Raw genomic sequence first — 19,648 nt, forward strand, 5'->3', positions numbered from 1 at the left:
AACACCTACTCCACAGCAGCTGAGAGGGAAGCTCACCCCAGGGTGGGTGGCAGACATCACTGGATACATTCTGAAGGTGGAGTCCAAGGTGACTACAGGCTTCTGGCCCAAGCCACTGGAAGGAGGGAGTTGCCCAGTGTGTCAGTGAGATGAGAAGGCTATGAGTGGTGCAGGTTTGGGGGTGACCTAGACCCAGCTTTAGGGCCTTCCCAGATCCTCTCAACCACACCCATTCCCAGGGTTTGGTTCCCAGCTGGGATGGCCCAGCAAGAGTGTGCCCCACCCCTGTGGTCATAAAGCTCTGGTCACCTCTCCCTAGCATGTCTCAGCCCCTTCCTGGGCAAGAGCCAGCCTTTAGCACAGCCTCTCCTCGGCATCTTCACCACACTGGCTCCACAGGGGTGCTGGCTTCCACAGGGGCTACCCAGAGGGGCCAGGTGACACAAAGAAATAGGGGCAACCAGCGGAGAAGTCGCTATTCTTTGGTACACCAGATGGACGCCCCCAGCACAGGGGGACCTTCGTGCTGGGAGCCAGCAGGGCTATGGTCAGCTCACGCCTTCCATGCTGGCTCTCCTCACTTCCCTTCTTCCCTAACTCTGGCTTCCTCAAAGTTTCACCTCCCAATAAAACTCTTAACTTTGCAGCAGACTGATTTCCAGGCTACAACAAGAGGGACTCAAGTTCAAGGGAAAGTCCTGGCTCAAGCTGTGAGCATGGAGACCAAGAGAGTGAGCACAGAGCAGGGAGAAGAGCCCCAGGACCAGACACGGGGACTCCTAAGCTCAAAGGTCACAGGAAGAGACAAGAAAAGGGGCCATGAAGTAGGAGGAACAGGAGGAGAGGGTGACGTCAGAGTGTGCCCAGGAGGATTGGAAAAGGATGGCAGTGCCTGAATTGCCCCTGGGACTAAAAGGAGCAGTGACAGCTGGAGGGAAGTGGGTTCAGGAGTGGAAGGGAGTAGCAGGTTTAGGCACCGATGTAACCAATCAAGTAAAAGGGGAAATGAATGATGGATGAGACGGAACTGTTGCTGGCAGGTGAGAGGTGTGGGACCAGATGCATGAAGCATCAAGTCAACCAGGTCACACCTTTACTCAATGTCCTGGATAGAAACTGGCGTCATCTGTCCTGGCATGGTAGTGACCTGGGTTTCAATCCCGGCTCTTCACTTTCTGGGATCAAGGAACTAAACCAGACTTTTTAAAAAACAAACAAACAAACTTGGTCACGTTGTATAGCTTACGCGATCTTACTAGTTCCCTGACCAGGGATCAAACCCGGCCTTGGCAGAGAAAGTGCCGAGTCCTAACCACTGGACTGCCAGGGAACTCCCGGACTGGCTGTTTACCATCTGAAGAAAGGGGGTAAAAAGAGTCCCCTTCTCCACAGAGGGTGGTGGAATGCTAGGCCCTGCCAATGCTCAAGGAATGTGGACTTTCCTCAAATGTCCTGGACAGGAACAAGCGTCACCTGGGCCCCTGCCCAGCGCCCTGGAAGGACCATGAAGGAAGGGACCCTGTCCAACCCCAAGCTGGGTGATCTCTGGAAGAAACCCAGCAGGTGTGCAACGGAGCCAGGCACCCGCTCTGCCAAACTCCCCACTGCCAAAAGTCAGTTGGGGAGACCCAGGAGTGTGGAGGGGGCTCAGTGGGCACCCGCCGCAGGACCACTTCCAGCCACAGGATAAGAGCAGAGGCGCCCCACCTCCAACCCGGAAGGCCTCTGGGCTCTGCCTGCCTGGGCAGTGCCCTGAGGGCAGAAGTGCCCCATGCGGTTAGGGAGGCTGGAATCCTCTGAAGGAGAAGGGGGACTCATGGAAGCTGGGTTCTCTTTCCCTGAGGGCTGGGGAGAGACACTGGAACCCTGGGTTTGTTACTTCCTTATATACTCAGCAACGGGCCCTGTTCAGAGGAGCAGGGTCACGACCGTCCGTCTATCCGTGTGGCTACCGCAAAGGCTGAGCCCAGTGTCTGCGGGCCCTGCTGACTCCGGACTATTTTTGGGGTGGGGGCACTCGGCCCCTTGACCTTGCCTCCTGGTGGGGACTGGCGGGTAGAGTGGTCTCCTGGCGGGTGGGGTGGTCCTGCGGTGCCAACCGGGGGTGGAAAGTGGGCGGGGCGGAGGGAGGTGAGGTCTCCAGCCCTGCGCGCGTGGACCGGGGGTGGGGGGGGGCGCGGGCTCGGTGCCGCCCCGCGCATCCCCGCCGCAGCGGGCGCGCGCTCCCGAAAGGCGGCGGCGGCGGCGGCAGCAGCACTGGCCGCACCGGCAGCATCAGCACTCGCAGCATCCCCGGGCGGCCTCGGGTGGGGCCGGCCCGACGGACAGGCGGACAGAGGGCCCCGGGTGCGCGCGGTCCGCCCAGGCTGGCCATGGAGGGAGGCTCGTTCGGCGCGGGACGCGCGGGGGCAGCCCTGGACCCTGTGAGCTTCGCGCGGCGGCCCCAGACCCTGCTGCGGGTCGCATCCTGGGTGAGTGGCCGGCCCCAGCCCCCGCCCCGATACCCCCTCCCACCTCGCCTCGCCAACCGCACCCCGATCACCTCTGCCTTGCCCCTGCCCTTCGCCCCTTCCCCATCCACGCCGGCCCTTCCCCCGCCGGCCGCAGGTTAGGGTGACGTCACCGGGCTGGGTGCGCCCACCTGCCGGCGGGGGAGGGGCCGGCGGCGACAGCCGGGGACCTTGAGGGGTCACCACCCGCCGCACCCACCTCCCAGTTCTTCCTTAGGTCTAACTCAGTGCCCTTCCTCAGCCCTCGCTCCGTTTTTCCTGTGTTCACGCTTGGAAACGGGCACAGGGGTGGGGACGGGATTCGCGGAGGGCTTGGGCGCTCAGCCTCAGCACTAGGAGAGGCTACCGGAACCGAGAGAATCTGGCCGAGGCTCCCCCTTGCTTCTCCTGCGCGCACATCCTCCAGGCTCCTTCGAAGGAAACTGGCCCTTCCCAGGACCCCCCGGTTGCAACCGTTGAGTTGGGGGTGGAGGTGCTTCGGGATTCCTCTGCCTGGGGCAGCTGGAAGGGGCTCTGCACTGGGAGGGCTTCCTGGAGGTGGTGTGGGAGGGGCAGATTTGGTGCAGGCTAGCCTACTGGAGCAACCCTAGGTCCAGTGGCCTGTTCTTCCTTCCCATCCGTTCAGGCAGGAGACACGGAACGTGGAATGCCAAGTTCTGGGTTGTGCCCACCTGCTGGCAGCTGGTGCTGGCATCTACTCACCTGTCTTCCAGGAGGGTGGTGCTCAGGGTAGGGCAGGGGCCCTGGGGTGGAGTGACTCTGGCTAGACCAGATAGTAGGGACCCTACGTTCTGGTTCCAGCTCTGACCCAACTGGTGGACCAGTTGGGAGGTACATGTCAGTATCTTGCACTTTGGTTTCCCTCTTAGTCTCTAGGAGCTGGGCAGGAAAGGAGAAAAATGAAGTTGAAATTGGAGGTCTTTTCTTTTTTTAGAAACAGATGGCTGCCCAAGGCTCCAAGAGCAGCATCCAGTTTAAAAGGACTGTGGCTACAGTCCATGGGGTCACAAAGAGTCAGCCATGACTGAGGGACTAACACTTAACACCACCTCCCTTGCCTTCCAGCCACAGGGCACTGAGGTATGACTGAACCCCAGAACTTATGGCTGGTATTGATGATTAATCCCAGACCGGAGTGCCCACAAAGTGCAGGATGCTGGGTGGGCATTATTTCTAACACAGCCACCCCATGAGTCGTGCCTGCTACATTTGGCATGCTGGGAAACAAGACTGCACAGCTCGGGCATGCTGAAGGCAGGGTGCACTCAGGTCCTGGCTGACAACTCTGTGCAGCTGTCCCTCTGCTGTGTGCCCCATGCCCCCTCTCTCCCCACTCCACATCTACTCTCCCAACCCTGCTGACTCAAGCCTGGGGGTCACAGATCCAGTCCCCACGCTCTGGAGTGGGCCATGGGAGACACTTCGGGCTCCACAAGGTACAGAGGACACAGCTCGAATGCCAGCCCTGGCTCTTACCAACCATGTGACCCCTGGACAAGTCACTTCACCTGCTGGAGCCCCGAACTCCCTATCTACAAAGCAGATAAGAACCGTGGCACCTTCGCGGTTGTTTCGGAGAATTCCATGCACTAATAAGGCATGTAGCCATTTTAAGTACAGTGCACAGTAGATCCTCACTAAAGGCTGTGTCTACAGTTACTACACCTGAGGTAGGTATTAAGGGAGGGGTCCCTGAAGACACCGCCCCCCTCCGAGATGGATCCTGGGCTTCAGGGGCACATGGGCGCTCACGGTGGGCTAGGAGACCTAAGGGGTACCGCAGGGCCCTGAGCGCCTCCCGCCGCCGCCCGCAGGTGTTCTCCATCGCCGTCTTCGGGCCCATAGTCAACGAGGGCTACGTGAACGCCGACAGCGGCCCAGAGCTACGCTGCGTCTTCAACGGCAACGCGGGCGCCTGCCGCTTCGGAGTCGCGCTCGGCCTCGGGGCCTTCCTCGCCTGCGCCAGCTTCCTGCTGCTCGACGTGCGCTTCCAGCAGATCAGCAGCGTCCGCGACCGGCGGCGCGCCGTGCTGCTCGACCTCGGCTTCTCAGGTGGGCGGGGCCGGGTGGGGCGGGCGGGGCCGGGTGGGGCGGGCGGGGCCGGGTGGGGCGGGCGGGGCGGGGTGGGGCGGGCGGGGCGGGGTGGGGCGGGCGGGGCGGGGTGGGGCGGGCGGGGCGGGGTGGGGCGGGCGGGGCGGGGTGGGGCGGGCGGGGCGGGGCGGGCGGGGGCGGGCGGGGCGGGGCCGGGGGCGCGGTTCTCATCGAGTGGGCAGGGACAGGCCCAGGGGCGGGGTCTCTTTCCTGTTTGGGCCCGGCGCCTGCGTGGAGCGCCCCCCGACCTGTCAGTCCGCCGTCCCGCAGGCCTCTGGTCCTTCCTGTGGTTCGTGGGCTTTTGTTTCCTCACCAACCAGTGGCAGCGCACGGCGCCCGGGCCGGGCACGGCGCAGGCAGGGGACGCGGCGCGCGCCGTCATCACCTTCAGCTTCTTCTCCATCCTCAGCTGGGTGAGTGCGGCCGGCTGGCGGCGGGGCTGGGGCTCGGGCAGGGTCCGGGCAGGGTCAGCCCTGGCTGACCCCGGCCTCCCCCTCAGGTGGCGCTTACCGTGAAGGCCCTGCAGCGGTTCCGTCTGGGCACCGACATGTCGCTCTTTGCCACCGAGCAGCTGGGTGCTGGGGCAGGCCAGACCTACCCGGGCTACCCGGTGGGCAGCGGTGTGGAAGGCACGGAGACCTATCAGAGCCCGCCCTTCACCGAGACCCTGGACACCAGCCCCAAAGGGTACCAGGTCCCTGCCTACTAGAGGCCAGCAGGCCAAGACGAGGCGCAAAGGCTGTCCCACCCATGCAGGGTCCAAGGCCTCCTGGGGCCTCCCTCAGGTCCTCCCGACCCAGCAGCTGGGAGTGGATGCTGTGGGTCATCTGGGGCCAAGAGAAAGTGGCCTCCAGGGTGCCTTGGCTGTGCCCCCCAAGTTCCTCCGGTCCCTTTAGTCCCCAGCTCAGGGCCAAAGGTCCTGAGGAGGGAATATCATGGCCCTGGGCACGTGTCCTCCAGCCTCAAATGGGCCAGCCTGGCAGGGAGCCATTCCCCTCGTGAGCCAGCCAGGGCTCACCTGCCCACTCCGGGGTCAGAGGTTCAGCTGCCCTCCATAGCCGGATGCGGGGGCTGCCCTGGACTTGGGGTGCCTGGGGGAAGGGACACTGCCCTCACCCTGTGGCCCGGCAAGCGTGGCCAGTTCCCCATCCCCTGTCCCCGTGGATAGTGGTGGTCCTCACTCTGCCCTGGTGTCTCACCCTGCGGGGCCCCCTGCTCTGCCTGGAGCTGCCCCCGTTTCCTCTCACAGGTGCACTAGAGTAGCCCGGCCCTGTGGATGTTGTGATTGTGGTCAAGTCTAAAGGTTTCACCTTGTAGTTCCCCACAAGCAGCCCCTCTGTCTGTGGTCCCAGCTCCAGCCCTTACCTGCCTCAGCCCAGGCCCCTGCTGGGCTGCGGGCAGCTCTGGCCAGGAAAGCACAACATGGCTGTAGGCCTGAGCATCAGCCCTCTCGCGCAGCCTTTCAGTAAGACCTTGCCCCAGGGAAGCTCCAGACACTGGATGCCTGCAGGACACGCCCCCCACGAGGAGAGGTCTCGAGGCTCCACCTGCCCACCATGCCCTGGAGATGGCCATTCCTTGCAAACCCCTTTACCTAGGCCTCCTCGACTAGTCCAGCTCCCCACACTGCACCCCACTTTAAGGCCCAGCCCGAGGTGGGGGGGAGTCCCTCTGCATAGCTGAGTACTCATGCATTGCTCGAAGCTGGCTTTTCACATTAAGTCAATACCAAATGCGGTTGCCACGTTCATTCTTACAGACAGATGCCTCTCTCAGGAGTTGCAGTTGAGTGACAACCCTGTACATTGTAGCATAGACCGATTATTTGTGGATATTTAAGTGAACATGTTTACAATTTTTGTATATATGGATCTCTCCTTCCCTCTTCTGAAAGAACAATCCGTGATTGTGTATTTTCAGTGTCCCATGTTCCAACTGCAACTTCTTTACAATAAAGATGGTAAATGAGTTTACTGTGACCTTTCCACTCCTGCCCCTCCAGTACCGGATATTGGGACCCAAAGAGCACCAGGGCCCAGAATCCAGAAGGGGGCCTGGAGGTAGAGACCAGGCTGATGCCCCTGTTCTGGAGAGTGCTAGGGAAAACCGTTGCGATTTCTCCAGATGGCCCCTTCTTACCACCTCCTGTTCCTGAGACCCCTGCCCTGTGTACCATGCAGTGTCCAGAGCCACGTTCCATGGCCAGCTCCCCTTCGGAGACATCCCCAGCTTGGTCTTGCTGACTTTTGAATTCATCTTTTGGGAGTTTTATTTCAGTTACTTTTTCATTTCTTACTGGTTAACCTTCTAGTTGATTCAAGGAAGCAGGCAGGACCTAGGGCTGGGGTTCTTTCTGGCTTGGCCATGTTCAAGCTTGGTCTCAACTTGTACCCTTCCAGAGAAGAGCAGTTCCCATGGTCAAAGGTGCAGTTCAGTTCAGTTGCTCAGTCGTGTCCGACGCTTTGATACCCCATGGATTACAACACACCAGGCCTCCCTGTCCATCTCCAACTCTCGGAGCTTACTCAAACTCATGTCCATCGAGTCGGTGATGCTATCCAACCATCTCATCCTCTGTCGTCCCCTTTTCCTCCCGCCTTCAGTCTTTCCCAGCATCAGGGTCTTTTCCCGTGAGTCAGTTCTCATCAGGTGGGCGAGTATTGGAATTTCAGCTTCAGCATCAGTCCTTCCAATGAATATTCAGGATTGATTTCCTTTAGGATGGACTGTTTCGATCTCCTTGCAGTAAGTGTAGTAGCTGCTAAGGTGCAGTAGGTGTTAACATGAACTTGTTAACATAAACTACTCAGGGTGGTGCTTGTCATCAGGCTTTGTTGCTTGGTATTGTTATGGTTCTTGGTTCTTTAAGAATCGGCGTTTTTAGTATCATGAGTGAGATAGCCCAGCTTCTAGGTTACTCTTTGCGGATGTTGGCTTGTGCTGTCTTCAGAGGGCATCAGCTACGGGGGGCTTCTCCTGTGTGATAGGGAACGCAGGTGGCCTCCTAGCAGCCCTATGGAGAGCGAAGAGGGTGACGGCTCTGCTTCCTAGCAGGCGCCGAAGCTCAGCCATCACCCAGAAGCTTGCTCCAGTCTCAGCATAAGTAGGTAGGCCCTCAGGTTCAGACAGGCAGTGCCCACCCACTTCTGCTTCTTTCAGAAAGACATCTCCATTTCTTCTCAAGTAAGGATGTTGCCTCATCTGGAGGTGGCTATGTGTTTAGCTCTTGATTCCTACTATTTATATGTATTTGTGGCAGAATGGGGAGATCTTAGCACATGCCTGGTTCGTTTCCAGAATACTGGATCCGTTTCTAAATGGTTCCTGCTGGAGTTTACTTTAGAAGCTCTCTCAGTGGCCCGTGGATGTAAACCTTGGGTCTGTGTGACTCCTGGGTTCTGGAAGGACAGTTTTACTGGGTACACAGTGTAGGTCAAGCATGGCTGGCTCTGCTCCTGGAGGGCTTGGGCTGTGCTTACCTCCAAGACCCAGGCCCGGGGTCAGCTGCTTCTGCCTGTGAGCAGAGCCTGGCTGCCCCCCTCTCCCCACAGGCCTCGCACCCCTGGCCCACAGTACTCACTGAGACCACCTAAGCTATAGTGTCTGACCACTCTGAGTGGGGTGACCCCAGAATGCAGAGAAGCTGAGAACACCAGCTATGTGCATTATTGCAAAATAAATTTATTTGAAGATAAACTGTCTTATAAAAGTTCAGAGACAATTGGAGATCCCAGATTCAGCTAGTCTCATAAAAAGATTCAACTTCAAGTAGCACAATTTTGTGTCTTTTAATCCTGAACGTTCTTTAGTCACGAAACAGCCAACTGTTTACACAACACACTCAATATCTGACTCCAGCACCCATGGACCCTAGCTCAGGGACCGCGATGCTGCAGCGCTAGGGCTCCGGGGCTCCAGGAAGGGGCCACTGTGGCCACCAGCCCTGAGAGCACACACAGGTCCCGGCACCTGGCCCTTCCCTCCCCGGTGCCCTCCAGCGCATGAGAACGTAAACCCAGAGCAGCCTGCTGCTGCGGCAGGGGTCTCTCTAGTTTCCAGGAGGAATCCAGAGGGATCCCCCACAAGGGTGTGCCAGCAAGTCATGGCGGGCCTTCCCGGCGATCCCGGAGAGCCGGCCAGCTGAGGGGCCTGAGCAGGTGGCCTCACGGGCTGCCTGGGGGTGGGGACGGGGAGAAAGGAGGCCTGTGGGTGCGGTGGCTCCTGCCTGCGCTGGCGGGAGCTACATCGGAGCTACGTGAGGATCCTGGCGAGGGCCTGCAGGGAGGGGAAGTCATCGTCCCGGGCGGCGTGCAGCGCCTGGTGGCTGCCCACATCGCCGTGCGCCAGCACCTGCTGGCAAGTGGGGCACACACAGCAGTCCAGGCCCACCTGCCGGGTGCTGGCCTGCCACGCGCTCTTCCTGTTCTTCTTGGCCTTCGTGCCGGGAGGCTTCTCGCGGCCGCGGAAGTCCGTGTGAGCCAACAGCAGCTCCTGCTGCTTGGCTGTATCGGGCAGCAGCACCAGCAGCTCGTTGAAGATCTTCTCGAAGTTCTCCCCCAGCAGGTCCCGGCAACTCTTGTAATACTGGGCTGCAGAGATCACGCCCTGCCAGCCAGAGCCAGACCCAGTCACGCCCGGCCCCGGCCTGGGCCCCGGTGGCCGGGCCAGCCCCCTGCACCCCTGCCTGCCTGACCTGTCTGAACTCCCCCGAGTAGCTCTTGAACTTGCTGAAGCGGGCCTCGTCACTCTGCAGGAAGTCCCTGATGGACTGGATGAGCTGCAGGTTCCTCTCCCGGAAGTTCTCGGGGACCAGGTAGGCCCGGGGCACAGGCGTTGGCCTGGGTCTGAATCGGAAGGAGGTGGAGGCTTCTGCCTTTGGGGAGGCCCAAGGTGAGGGCACTCTCCCCTGGGGGCACGGGGCCAGGGGCCCGCCCACACTTACGCTTTCGTGGTGGTCGTAGTGCTGGGGACACAGGCCGTGTGGGGGCTAGACGGAAGGCCGGAGAAGCCGGGGGGTGGCTTGCTGACGGGGGGCGCCAGGCCCGGCGGAGGTGGGGTGCCCTTCAGGAGCACCACGGCGTTGAAGCCTGCGGGGCGTGGGGTGCATGGGAAGGTCCCAGGACGTGACCTCACTGGTCAGGCACAGGCAGGCCCTGGTCCCCACTTCCCACGCCGCCCCTCCCCATAGAGCAGCCCGTCCCCACAGAGTGGGTCCAGGGCCTGCTGACGCTGACGCTGCCAAGGGCCAGCACGCGTGTTGTGCTCCTCATGGCAAACCCTGGCCTGAGTTAACTGCTCTGTCCTCATCTCCAGAGGGTGCCAGGACTCCCCGACTTGCAGGAAGAAAGGGCGCAGGGGAGCCATACGGCAGACCATGGCCACGGGATCACAGGCCTGCCGCCTGCATCCAGATCTGGCTACCAGGCTAAGAGGCAGTGGGAAGGGCCTACACGGCCTCCCTGCCTGCCTGCGCCACCCTGAGCCTCATTCTACTACCGCGGCCCCTTCCCAGGGCCCCGTAGCAGGCCTGGGCCCAGCACACCTACCTGGAGGTGGGGGCATCCTGGGTGGGCAGGAGCCACAGAGCGCTGGGAAGTCTTCCTGGGGCGTGGGGCAGGGGGGTGGCCCCAGGGGCCTTGGGAGCCCAGGGGGCTCCTTGGGGGTGCTCCGAGCCGGGGCCGGCCCCTCTGAGTGTCCATTGACGATGACGGTGGCAGGCCCCTCAGCTCTGCCAGGGGCAGCCGTGGGGGCCAGCTCGGCCCCAGGGGGCCCCTCTCTGTCAGGGGGTGGGGGCGACGCGGTACCCGACTTCTCGGAGCCCATCTTCTTCTTCTTGCTGACCTTGGTAAAGGTCTGGGTGGCAGCCCCGGCCAGCAGGGAGGAGACGGCGACCGTCGTGGGCACGCTCCGCAGCTCCTGGGCCGTGAGGCCTGCACGGCCATCCTCCTCCACCTCCTCTGCGGGCAGCGGCCCACCCTTTTTGCCCCCCTTTCCCCCCTTGCCAGACTTCCTGGGGGGCTGGCTGGCCCCACTGGTGGACTGGGACCCTGGGGCAGGATGCGCCACCTTCTTGCTGGCCCCACTGTTCCAGGCAGAGATGAGGCTGGTGGGGGCGCTGCTAGGCTTGGAGGCAGAGGGCACCAGGGCAGGGAAGTCTTCCTCCTGGAAGGTGGTCCTGCCTCTGGCGGGCACAGGGTAAGCCAGCGCCAGCCCCACAGGGCCTGGGGCGGCTGCCGCAGAGCTCGAGGATGAAGCGGAGGCACAGAGGCTGGGGAAGTCTTCATCCTTGAGCTTCGAAGTGGGGGGTGGGAGAGCGCTGTGCAGAAAGCGGACAGGGGTCAGCAGCCTGTGGGCTCTGGCCTGCCCCGGCCCCTGCCTCTGCAGGAGCCCTGGCGTCCACACCCACCCTCCCAACCCTCCGTAGAAGCCCCAGCCCCACACGCGTGTACTTTGGGAGTGTGGCTCCTGCAGCTGGGCCAGTGGTGGAAAAGGCCTCCTGGCTGATAGGACCGTTGGCGGAGGCTTCCTTGGGACCTGCGAGACACACAAGAACCCTTGTCAGAGCTGAACAGTGTCGAGGGGGCAGGATCAGGCCTGGCGGGGTGACCAACTGGAGAGCAGTGGCTTCTCACTGACCTTGTGGTCAGGAGCCCACATCCCGCCTGTTGGGCCAGGGTGGGCCTGCCTGCGGGGGAGCTGCTCACCTGGGCCCTCGCCTGGAGTCCGGGCTGGGCGCCGGGGGCCGCGGGCCTCCTCGGGACCCCGCAGCCCCACTTCCTCCTTCTTGGGCCTGCCGCCCTCTTCCCGGTCCTCAGTCCTGCGCGTCTCCTGCTGCTGCTGCTGGGTGGCCACCGAGGCCCGGATGGCGGCTGCCACTTCTCGGTCCTCTTCTTCCCTGGGATGGGGAGGCCTTCAGGCTGGGCCAGGCCCAGGACTACAGCGACGCAATGGAAAGGGCTAGGGAGGGGCCTCACCCCAGGAAGCCGGGACCTCAGAGGCCAGCCTGCCAGCAGCCAGCGGAACAGGTGCCAGCCCGGCCTCCCTGGCCAGGCGAGGGCGCTGTGGGGACAGCAGGACCACCTCCCCGCCAACCTCGGGCTCCAGCGCCCGGGAAACACCCAGCCCAGTTCTCTGGGGCAGCGCCTGGGTACCACAGATGCCTCGGTCCAGCCGGACACGGGGGCAGCCCAGCCAGAGCATGTGTCCGCCACGCCAGGGCCTCCTGGCACACCTGCACTGCACCTCCGAGACTGGGGCCCCTCACACCCCCGTCTGTAGGGTCGTGGCATCCCTGGTTAAATGAGCGGAGAAAGGAGAACACCCCACTCAGGACACTAAGTGGCCCTGTTGCCATGCCTGGGACACAGAGACCAGAAGGCCAAGCTCCCTGATCCAGCGCCTGTCTCAGCCCAGCTGTCCACAATGCCCCAGCCTCTGGTGAGGCCAGGTGGACAGAGGTCCTGGCGACTCGCAAATCCTCCCACCTCTTGTACCTCCAGCTTCCTCGGCGGCTCTGCTGGGCTCCGCGGCCGCTGGCCCGGCCTGTGCGGCCCTGGCGGTTGTACCTGTCCAGTTCCTCATAGTCCTCGCCGCCGATGACCCCTGCAGCCAGCACACAGCCAGTCAGGCCCAGGCCGGACCCTGCAGAGACCTCCCTGTGCATCATAGCGTGGACCCGAGGGGCAGGCACAGACGCCTCTCAGGGGTCACAGTGGCCCCGGGCCCCTACGGCCCGCACACCAGATCAAGCAGGAACTGGGATGAGAGAGGGGCCTGGGGGTCCTGGCCCCACCGTCCCAGGAGGGACTCCCACGCAGCAGGCACTCAGTAATCCTCCTGACCCAGAGAAGAGGCCCAGGGACCTCCGCACAGCAGAGCCGAGGCCCTCTGGGAGCCAGGCCGCATGAAGAGCTCCCGTCCGCACGTGCTCACGGCTGTGTCCCTCGTCCCTGCTGACGCTGAGGGGTCGGGTCAGGGCCTGGGTCTGAGGCCTGCAGGGCGCGCAAATGGCGGGGACCCCGCTCACCCTCGCTCCGGCGTGAGTGCCGCGGTGCATAGCTGAACTGCAGGTCGATCTGGCGGTTCTGGCGGGCCTCGGCGCGGCTGCGGCTGTGGCAGGCCGTCCTGTGGGCCTTCAGGTCGATCTCCGTGCGGAAGGCGTGAGTGAACTGCTCGGTGCTGCAGCGGCCCTCCTCGCACAGGAAGTGCTTCTCGCGGAAGTGCTCGCGCAGATATGCATAGTCACTGCGGGGACCGGGCGTCAGCAGGGCCTGCGCCGGCCCGCCTGGTCCAGGAGTCCCCATGTACCCACACCCACCTGTGGCACCCCGGGCCCCGCCGTGCCCACCTGTAGTAGTCCTGAGCCCCATCCGCGTCGCAGAAGTGGCAGAAGTAGTGGTCACGACGCAGGTGCTTGAGCAGCTCGTCGTTGTCCAGGTAGCGCTCGTCACAGAACTTGCAGAGGGGGTGTCCGCGGTGCGACGTGTCGTCGGGGTCCCCCTGCATGCGGTGCCGAGCCAGGTCCTTGCGCGAGTACCACTTCCGCTCATGCGTGAAGATCTGCAGGGAAGGGGCGCTGGGCGCGGGAGTGGGCGGGCTCCCAGGCCTCCCGCCCCTCCCCGGCCCCACGGCGCAGAGAGCCTCTAGTGGCCTCAGTGCGGCCCAGGCCCTTCCACCTGGTGGCCCGCGAAGTGAGGGGCGGCGGGGCTCCGGGAGGCGGGCTCACCTGCAGGTGCCTGAGGCACAGCTTGCAGCAGAACAGCTCATGCTGCTTCCGCATGTGCTGCTCCAGGTCCCCGAAGAGGCTGAAGGGCGGCCGCTCAGGACAGCGTGGGCACTCGTGCTGCAGCAGCTGCCTGGGGAGACACCCGGCCAGCCCCCCCGCCCCCCAGACACTCAGCACCACCAGCCCCAGGGAGCACGAGAACCCCACGCCCCCCCCGCCCCCCCGCGGCCCTGCAGGTACCCCGGGAGCGAGGGCCAGGAGGGCGGGCACTCGGACTGCTGCATCAGACAGCGCCGGGGCCTGAGCCAGACAAGGCCCCGGCCAAGGGGATGGACCCCCACCTGGAAGACGGGGGCTACCCCCAAGACGACCGTACCCCTTATGGCGTTTTTCCTCTACAGGTGAAGAACCTGACTCGCACCAGCTCTGGCGCACCTCACAGAACCCTGGAACTCCCCCGCCACACCCCCCACCTCCACCACCACCGCAGGAGGGGGCTGTGAGCATCCCCGTTCCAGGAGAGCCCAGGAGAGCCCGCGGACAGGAACCAGCCGCCAGGCCCTGACGTTGCACCCCCGAGGGAAGCGAGGAGCACAGGCGGGATGCAGTGCGCCCGCAGCCCCACAGGACCCCGGCTAGGAAGTCCGCTCTCACCTGTAGAGGGCGAACACTCTTCCATCTGTAAAGTAGATGTCATACTTTTTCTCGTGCTGCAGCTGGTGAAGAGGGATGGTGGCAAAGGCAGGCAGTGTCCTCCCGAAGACCACCTGAAACCAGACCCAAAGGGACCACTGGGCAGGCTGCGGACACCCACTGCAGGGCGCCGTCAGGCCGAAAGCAAAGGGGGCACTGAGGGCCCCTCCTGGAGCCCCTCCCCACACCCAGCCAGACCCCCCGAGGGCGGCCGGGACAGAGAGGCAACAGCCGGCCACGCCTCCAGGGGGCAGTGACCCCACCCACCCTAGACAGACAGGCTGCCCGGGGACAGTGACGGATCAGACAGACGGCCACCGGGGGCTCAATCACACGGGTGCTGAGCACAGGACAACAGGCTCAGGAGGAAGAAGAGACACTCCAAGGAGCAGCTGAGGAAAGAGTGGCTGCCGCCCGCCAGGCTGTATCAGGCGACAGTGCATCAGACCTGGCCGCCCTCCTCTCCCATGAGGCTTCTGTGATGTCACGGGAGGGGGTGCCCCCCCAGGACTTGGTCATGGCCCCGCTGTTCTTGGCCAGCTTCCTCCCCATTAATTGCTCGGTCTGGGGGTGCCACACGGCTGAGCTGGTATGATGGACATGAAACTCTGCAGCTGGCCGCTTCTCAGGGTCTCTAGCACTCAGTAAAGCTGCTGGGCCAGACCATGACGCGGGACAAGGTCACCCCAGCCTGGCCCCCAGGGCCCTCCTGCAGGCGCAGGTCCCCCTGAGCTGACAAGGGCCCTGCTCCCTGCAGGGGTCCCCATTCTCCGGCCCCCCCATCCTCCCCACCCTACCACCAAGACCACATGGGCCCACCTCTTTGCTCAGCGCCTTTCTGATCTGCCACTGCCCCCGGCCTGGAGCTGGCTACTCGCCTCAGCTCAGCGTCTGCGCCAGCACACCCAGGGGACATCCTCACCTTGGGAAAGGCCACGTCAGGGTCACCCCTGTTATATTTAGGCCCAGCTACAGAGGATGTCTAAAACCAGAACAGCCATGAAATTGGGGGAACGGAGGACTGGCTGGAGAGACTGAGTGGTTATGCCGGCCACCAGAGCAAGGTGGTGAAAACCGGTTCCTGGGGGCTCTGGTGGTGCGGGGCGGGGGGAGATGGGGAGCTTAGCCTCCACTTCTGAGGACATGCCCCATTGTTTGGGGGCAGCCAAGCCTTGCCCCCTCCCGCCCCAAAGGAATTGTCCCAGTCCAGCCACGCCCGACCTGAGGGTCCAGGGGTGGGGGGATGACAGGCCCCGCAGACCTTTCTTCCCATCACCACGCTGGCAAGCCAGGCAGAGGGACGTGGGGGCTGTGGCCCCAGCTACACCAGCCGCACTCCTGTGGCCTGTCTTCACAGTGGAATCTTGCTCTGCCTCCAAGGCTCACCCTATACCCTCTGCCCAGGATCTCCCGACAGGTCCAGAAGGGACGTGGGAAAGGCCCGGGCCACACACTGGCCTCTTCTCGTGGAATCTGCACTCCAAGAGCAAGCCCACGCCCAGCCCTGCCTTGCCTCCACTCCCAGGGGTGCTTTTCCAGAACAGATCCCCCATTCGTGCCCGGGGACAGGTGCCCGCAGGTGCAGGGCCCCAAACTGTTAAGACCTGCTGGCGCTGCAGAGCACAGGAGCCAGCCTCCAGGACACCGAGCTCCCATGACCAGCCCTCGAGGGACGCCCCGAAGCTTCCAAAGTGTCCCGGGCTGGCAGACAGCAGAGAAATGATATCCCTCCCCAGAAACACCGGTGTGGGGAGGCCCCTCCACTCAGAGTGCCGCTTCGATCCACCACAGGTGGAGTCTGTCCCTGGATGTGAGTACCCTCACTGGACCGGGTGACCATCAGCTTAGGGGGGGTCTGTCCCTCCGGAGCAGTCTGGTGGGACAGTCCGGGCTGGGCGCAACTGAGCCAGGCCAAAGGGGGACACTGGGCAGGCTCAGGAAGGGACTGGAGTACAGAAGAGGCTTAGGAAGGGAACGTGGCCGTGGGCGTGCAGGCTCAGGCCATGTTCGTTTGAGAATGAGGTGAGCAGGCTGGCAGGTGGGACGGGGCAACACTGACTGCCCCTCGCACACAGCCTGGGAGCAGCACAGGGCCCCCAGGACTGGGCCAGATGACGGGCGGGAGCAGCCAGTGTCCCTGCCTCAAGAGAGGGTGAGGCGAGCAGCAAGAACGGATAGCTGCACAAGGAGGAGGGTATGGGGGCCTGAGACCCCCCACTCCGGGGATGGGAGGGGTCCCAGGATAGAGTACAGGCCAGGCCTAGACACTTGAGGATGGGCCATTCCGGGCAGCCCCTGGGTGGGCCAAGCAGTAAATGATCAAGTGGGAAAGAGTGCCCCTGGGTGGGCCCCAAAAGGATGAGGCCCTGATGAGAGGGAGAGAGGGGCGAAAGCCTTCTTGGACTCCCCACCCAGGGGAGTGTCTGCCCAGGGCCTTGCTGCTCCCCACTCCCAGCGAGCAGGGAGCACTCACGGAGAGTGAGCGCAGAAGACAATGGTGTCCGCCGTGACCAGGGTGAGAGCGGCCCCCTGGGGAAGAGGAGCCAGGACAACAGGGAGCACGACCAGAGTCAGCAGGTTTGGCCTCCCTCCCAGTTCCTGCCTATGAAATGGGGCAGAGGGGCTGCACCAGGCTGTCTGCAAGGTCCCTCCTGGCTCAGACACATCCCACTTTGTACAGCAGCCCCGTCAAGCCTTTCTGACATCCCCGGGATCAGGGCCAGGTGGAAAGCAAGACGAGACTTGTCTTTCAGAAGAACGTGGCCAGTGGGAAAGACAGGATCAGGCAAGAGGGGGCAGGACCCCGGGACCTGACATCAGTCTCAGTCAGCGGCCCGGTGCTGCCACTGCCCACCAGCTAGGAAGGAGCCTAGGCCTCCACCATGAGCACCTGCTGGGCAATCCTGACTCATCTGGCTCCTCGTCTGAGCAGCAGTTGCAGGGCTGTCCCCCGGGTCAGCCAAGGGAGGCGCCAGGTGAAGATGCAGGAATTAAGCGAACAAAGCTGCCCTGTCCCACAAAGCATCTTGGCGTGCTTTCCTCCCAATTTTTTAGAGGCTTAGTCCCATAGAAGAGGTAGAAGAGAGGCAGGGTTCAGAAGTTTCTGAGCAGGCATGGGACACAGGATGAATTCAGAGGACAGTGCAGGACTCAACCAGGGAAGCATGGGGGTGGGGTGGGGTGGATTTCAAGTCCAAGCATGGGAGGAAGCCGGATGCACAGAGAGGAGCATCATCTTCCCAAACTGCCCAGAACCTCCTCCTGCTGCCAAGCAACTTGGAGCAGGCCTGGTAGAAGGCGGCTTGGCTGGGGTACCTGATGCCAAACCACACCCCAGCCGGACAGCTCATGTCCACGCCCCCTTGCCACAGAGCACCTGAAGGGTGTGGGACCCACAAGGAATGACAGAGGCCAGATGCTAGCTATGAGAGCCATATATAGGTGTCTGCTTACTTCCTCCCCACTCCAGTATTCTCACCTGGAGAATCTCATGGACAGAGGAGCCTGGAGGGCTACAGTCCATGGGGTCTCACAGAGTTGGACCCAACTGAGCGACTAACACTTTACTTTCTCAATGAGACGTGCAATGCCCAGGGATGGAGACTCCGCTGCGCCTGCCTGCCTACCTGCCTGACTGCCAGGAAGCTACACGTGTGCTGGGAAACCTGGTCATTCAAGAGTTACGTCACGTCACGCAAGCCTGGCCTGCAAGGCAGGCTCTGGCGTAGTTGGGAGGAGCCTTCTGACTAAGACACAGATCCACAGTTTCACCGACTGCTCCTGCACCCTAGACCTCTCCCAGATCCGAGTCTGTCTTGCTCCACCCCATCACAGACTGACAGCATCTCCCAATGTCTTCTTCAGGTAGGGTACAGGATATGCCCACAGAGCTCATGGGATTACAGCATTTGCTTGGCTCCTTTAACATAAAAGTCTACTTAAAAAAAAAAAATGAAAAAAGGATGTCGTTTCTGCATCACTTGTAGAAAGAAAGTTAGATTCCCTGACAGGTATCACCACCCCAAGCTTTCCATTCACATCCCAGGAGAGTTTCACAACTCTGGAAGCAAACAAATTTCAAAGCACAGCAAACCCAGGGAGTTCCAGCTAAGTGCCCCCAAGCAGCAGGCATTGCAAGGAGGGTTGTGGGGCCGGCGGGGGCCGGTGCAGAGATGATGCCCTCTGACCTCACTGGGACTTCCAAGTCTGGACAGTCAGAAACTCCCGACCCTCCACTCTGGAGCCGAGCCCCCCCCCCTCCCAGCTGAAACTGGCAAGGAGGATGAAAGCTTCTAACACTTTTATCCCCACTCACCAGGCACCCTGAGGAGACCTCAGTGGTTTCGCTTTCCCCTTGGGTGGCAGGTCTGAGTACAAGTCACTTAGTAGATGAAAATGCCAGTCTCAGAAGGAGTTCTCTCAGCGTCACCCAGAGAGACCCAGACACACGGCTAACCTGGAAACGCCCAGACTGACCCTCTGCTCCCGGGATAGGTCGCCTCTGAAGGTGCCCACTTTCCCTGCTGCCTTCACCGGGATGGAGACCCCTGAGGAATAAACCCCCAAAGCCGAGCGAGTCGGGGAGCACCGGCTCTGACCATGCCCCTTCCAGCGGCCTGGCAAGAGTCCTAGGGGTCAACAGGAAAGCCCGCAGGCTCTGGGCCCACAGGGACCTCGACTACCGCCTGCCTCCCGCGCCCAGACGGCCCACAGCTGGACCAACGATGGGGACCCCCCTCTCTCCACGACAGGCAGCCGCGCCGGGCCTCTCTCTCGGAAGCCGGCGCCACCAGGCCTGCGGCCGGACACCAGGAAGGCAAAGTCCCCTTCCGGCCGCCGGGTGCCCCGTCGTCCCGCCGGGCCGCGCCCGCCCGGGAGTCCCGACACGCTGCCCGCCGGCGCGGCTTACCTGGCGCAGCTCCTCGCGGCACACGGCGCAGTACCGCTGCTCGCACAGCACCCGCATCTTGGTGGAGCAGCGGTAGCACACCGGGTGGTCGCAGCGGCCCAGCGCCGTGGCCTCCAGGTCCCCGCAGCACAGTACGCAACTCCCGCCGCCCCGCTCAGGTGCTGCCGCCGCCGCCGCCTCCTGGGCCGCGCGCCGCCCCTCCGGGCCCGCCGCCACAGCCGCCGCCATGGTCCGGGATCCGGCCCCCTCCCGGCCGGCGCGGCACCGCACCGCACAGCCTGGCTCCCGGCGGGCCCGCCCCTTCCGGGGGCGACGTCACCGCCCCGCCCAGCAACGGGCCCGCCCGGCGGAAGTGCGTGCGCGACTTCCGCCTCAGCGAGGTGCGAGCTAGAGCGGCGACTTCGCCCTGGGCGCTCTAGGCGGAGGCGACCGATTTGGAGGCCTGCCGCTGTCCCCGCGCCAGGCTGCGGACATCCGGCTTCTCCGCCTAGGCCTCTGTCCTGGGCCCGCCCTCTCTTCTCGGAGCAACCTATGACCCAAATATTGATAGGTCATACTGTTGTAGCCACGTGTTCTGGGAAACAAACTCACTCAGAAGGACAATGCACATAGTGAAGTGCAGTTTATTACACCAGCGGGCCCAAGGTGGAGTCTCCTCTTGGCCAAGGACCTGGACCAGCATTTGTGAAAATCTTTTATATCCCATGTGCACTTGTCTGA

The 19,648-nt window shown here is 62.8% G+C and overlaps 2 protein-coding genes across 3 annotated transcripts; one reads left to right on the forward strand and one right to left on the reverse strand.

Moving 5' to 3' along the window:
* The first annotated feature begins 2,210 nt into the window (after nt 1-2,210).
* SYNGR3 (synaptogyrin 3) lies at nt 2,211-6,570 on the forward strand. Its single transcript, XM_069570531.1, has 4 exons — nt 2,211-2,471; nt 4,325-4,562; nt 4,872-5,014; nt 5,101-6,570. Exons 1-4 carry the CDS (start codon nt 2,373-2,375, stop codon nt 5,308-5,310), a joined length of 690 nt encoding a protein of 229 aa, XP_069426632.1. The 5' UTR covers nt 2,211-2,372; the 3' UTR covers nt 5,311-6,570.
* A 1,692-nt stretch (nt 6,571-8,262) lies between these two features.
* On the reverse strand, nt 8,263-19,253 carry ZNF598 (zinc finger protein 598, E3 ubiquitin ligase). 2 transcript variants are annotated; one of them, XM_069570533.1, is made up of 12 exons: nt 18,929-19,253; nt 13,981-14,093; nt 13,327-13,456; nt 12,949-13,160; nt 12,628-12,845; nt 12,095-12,203; nt 11,306-11,496; nt 11,051-11,135; nt 10,148-10,917; nt 9,544-9,688; nt 9,295-9,445; nt 8,263-9,206 (listed from the first exon to the last, which is right to left on the reverse strand). In XM_069570533.1, exons 1-12 carry the CDS (start codon nt 19,154-19,156, stop codon nt 8,853-8,855), a joined length of 2,706 nt encoding a protein of 901 aa, XP_069426634.1. In that variant the 5' UTR covers nt 19,157-19,253; the 3' UTR covers nt 8,263-8,852. The 2 variants fall into 2 exon arrangements, with proteins under 2 accessions (XP_069426634.1, XP_069426633.1); XM_069570532.1 differs by having other exon boundaries at nt 12,086-12,203.
* Nucleotides 19,254-19,648: the final 395 nt, after the last annotated feature.

This window comes from Ovis canadensis, chromosome 24 (genome assembly GCF_042477335.2).
Source record: "Ovis canadensis isolate MfBH-ARS-UI-01 breed Bighorn chromosome 24, ARS-UI_OviCan_v2, whole genome shotgun sequence".
NCBI lineage: Eukaryota > Metazoa > Chordata > Mammalia > Artiodactyla > Bovidae > Ovis > Ovis canadensis.

What these genes read in the sequence shown, in the direction of transcription:
- SYNGR3 (XM_069570531.1), top strand. Translation starts at nt 2,373, where the DNA reads ATGGAGGGAGGCTCGTTCGGCGCGGGACGCGCGGGGGCAGCCCTGGAC. An exon ending in TGCTGCGGGTCGCATCCTGG is followed by an intron (nt 2,472 to 4,324) that starts GTGAGTGGCCGG and finishes CGCCGCCCGCAG; the next exon opens with GTGTTCTCCATCGCCGTCTT. An exon ending in GCTCGACCTCGGCTTCTCAG is followed by an intron (nt 4,563 to 4,871) that starts GTGGGCGGGGCC and finishes GCCGTCCCGCAG; the next exon opens with GCCTCTGGTCCTTCCTGTGG.
- ZNF598 (XM_069570532.1), bottom strand. Translation starts at nt 19,156, where the DNA reads ATGGCGGCGGCTGTGGCGGCGGGCCCGGAGGGGCGGCGCGCGGCCCAG. An exon ending in CAGGATGCCCCCACCTCCAG is followed by an intron (nt 9,689 to 10,147) that starts GTAGGTGTGCTG and finishes CACGCCCCGCAG; the next exon opens with GCTTCAACGCCGTGGTGCTC. An exon ending in ACTACGACCACCACGAAAGC is followed by an intron (nt 9,446 to 9,543) that starts GTAAGTGTGGGC and finishes CTTCCGATTCAG; the next exon opens with ACCCAGGCCAACGCCTGTGC.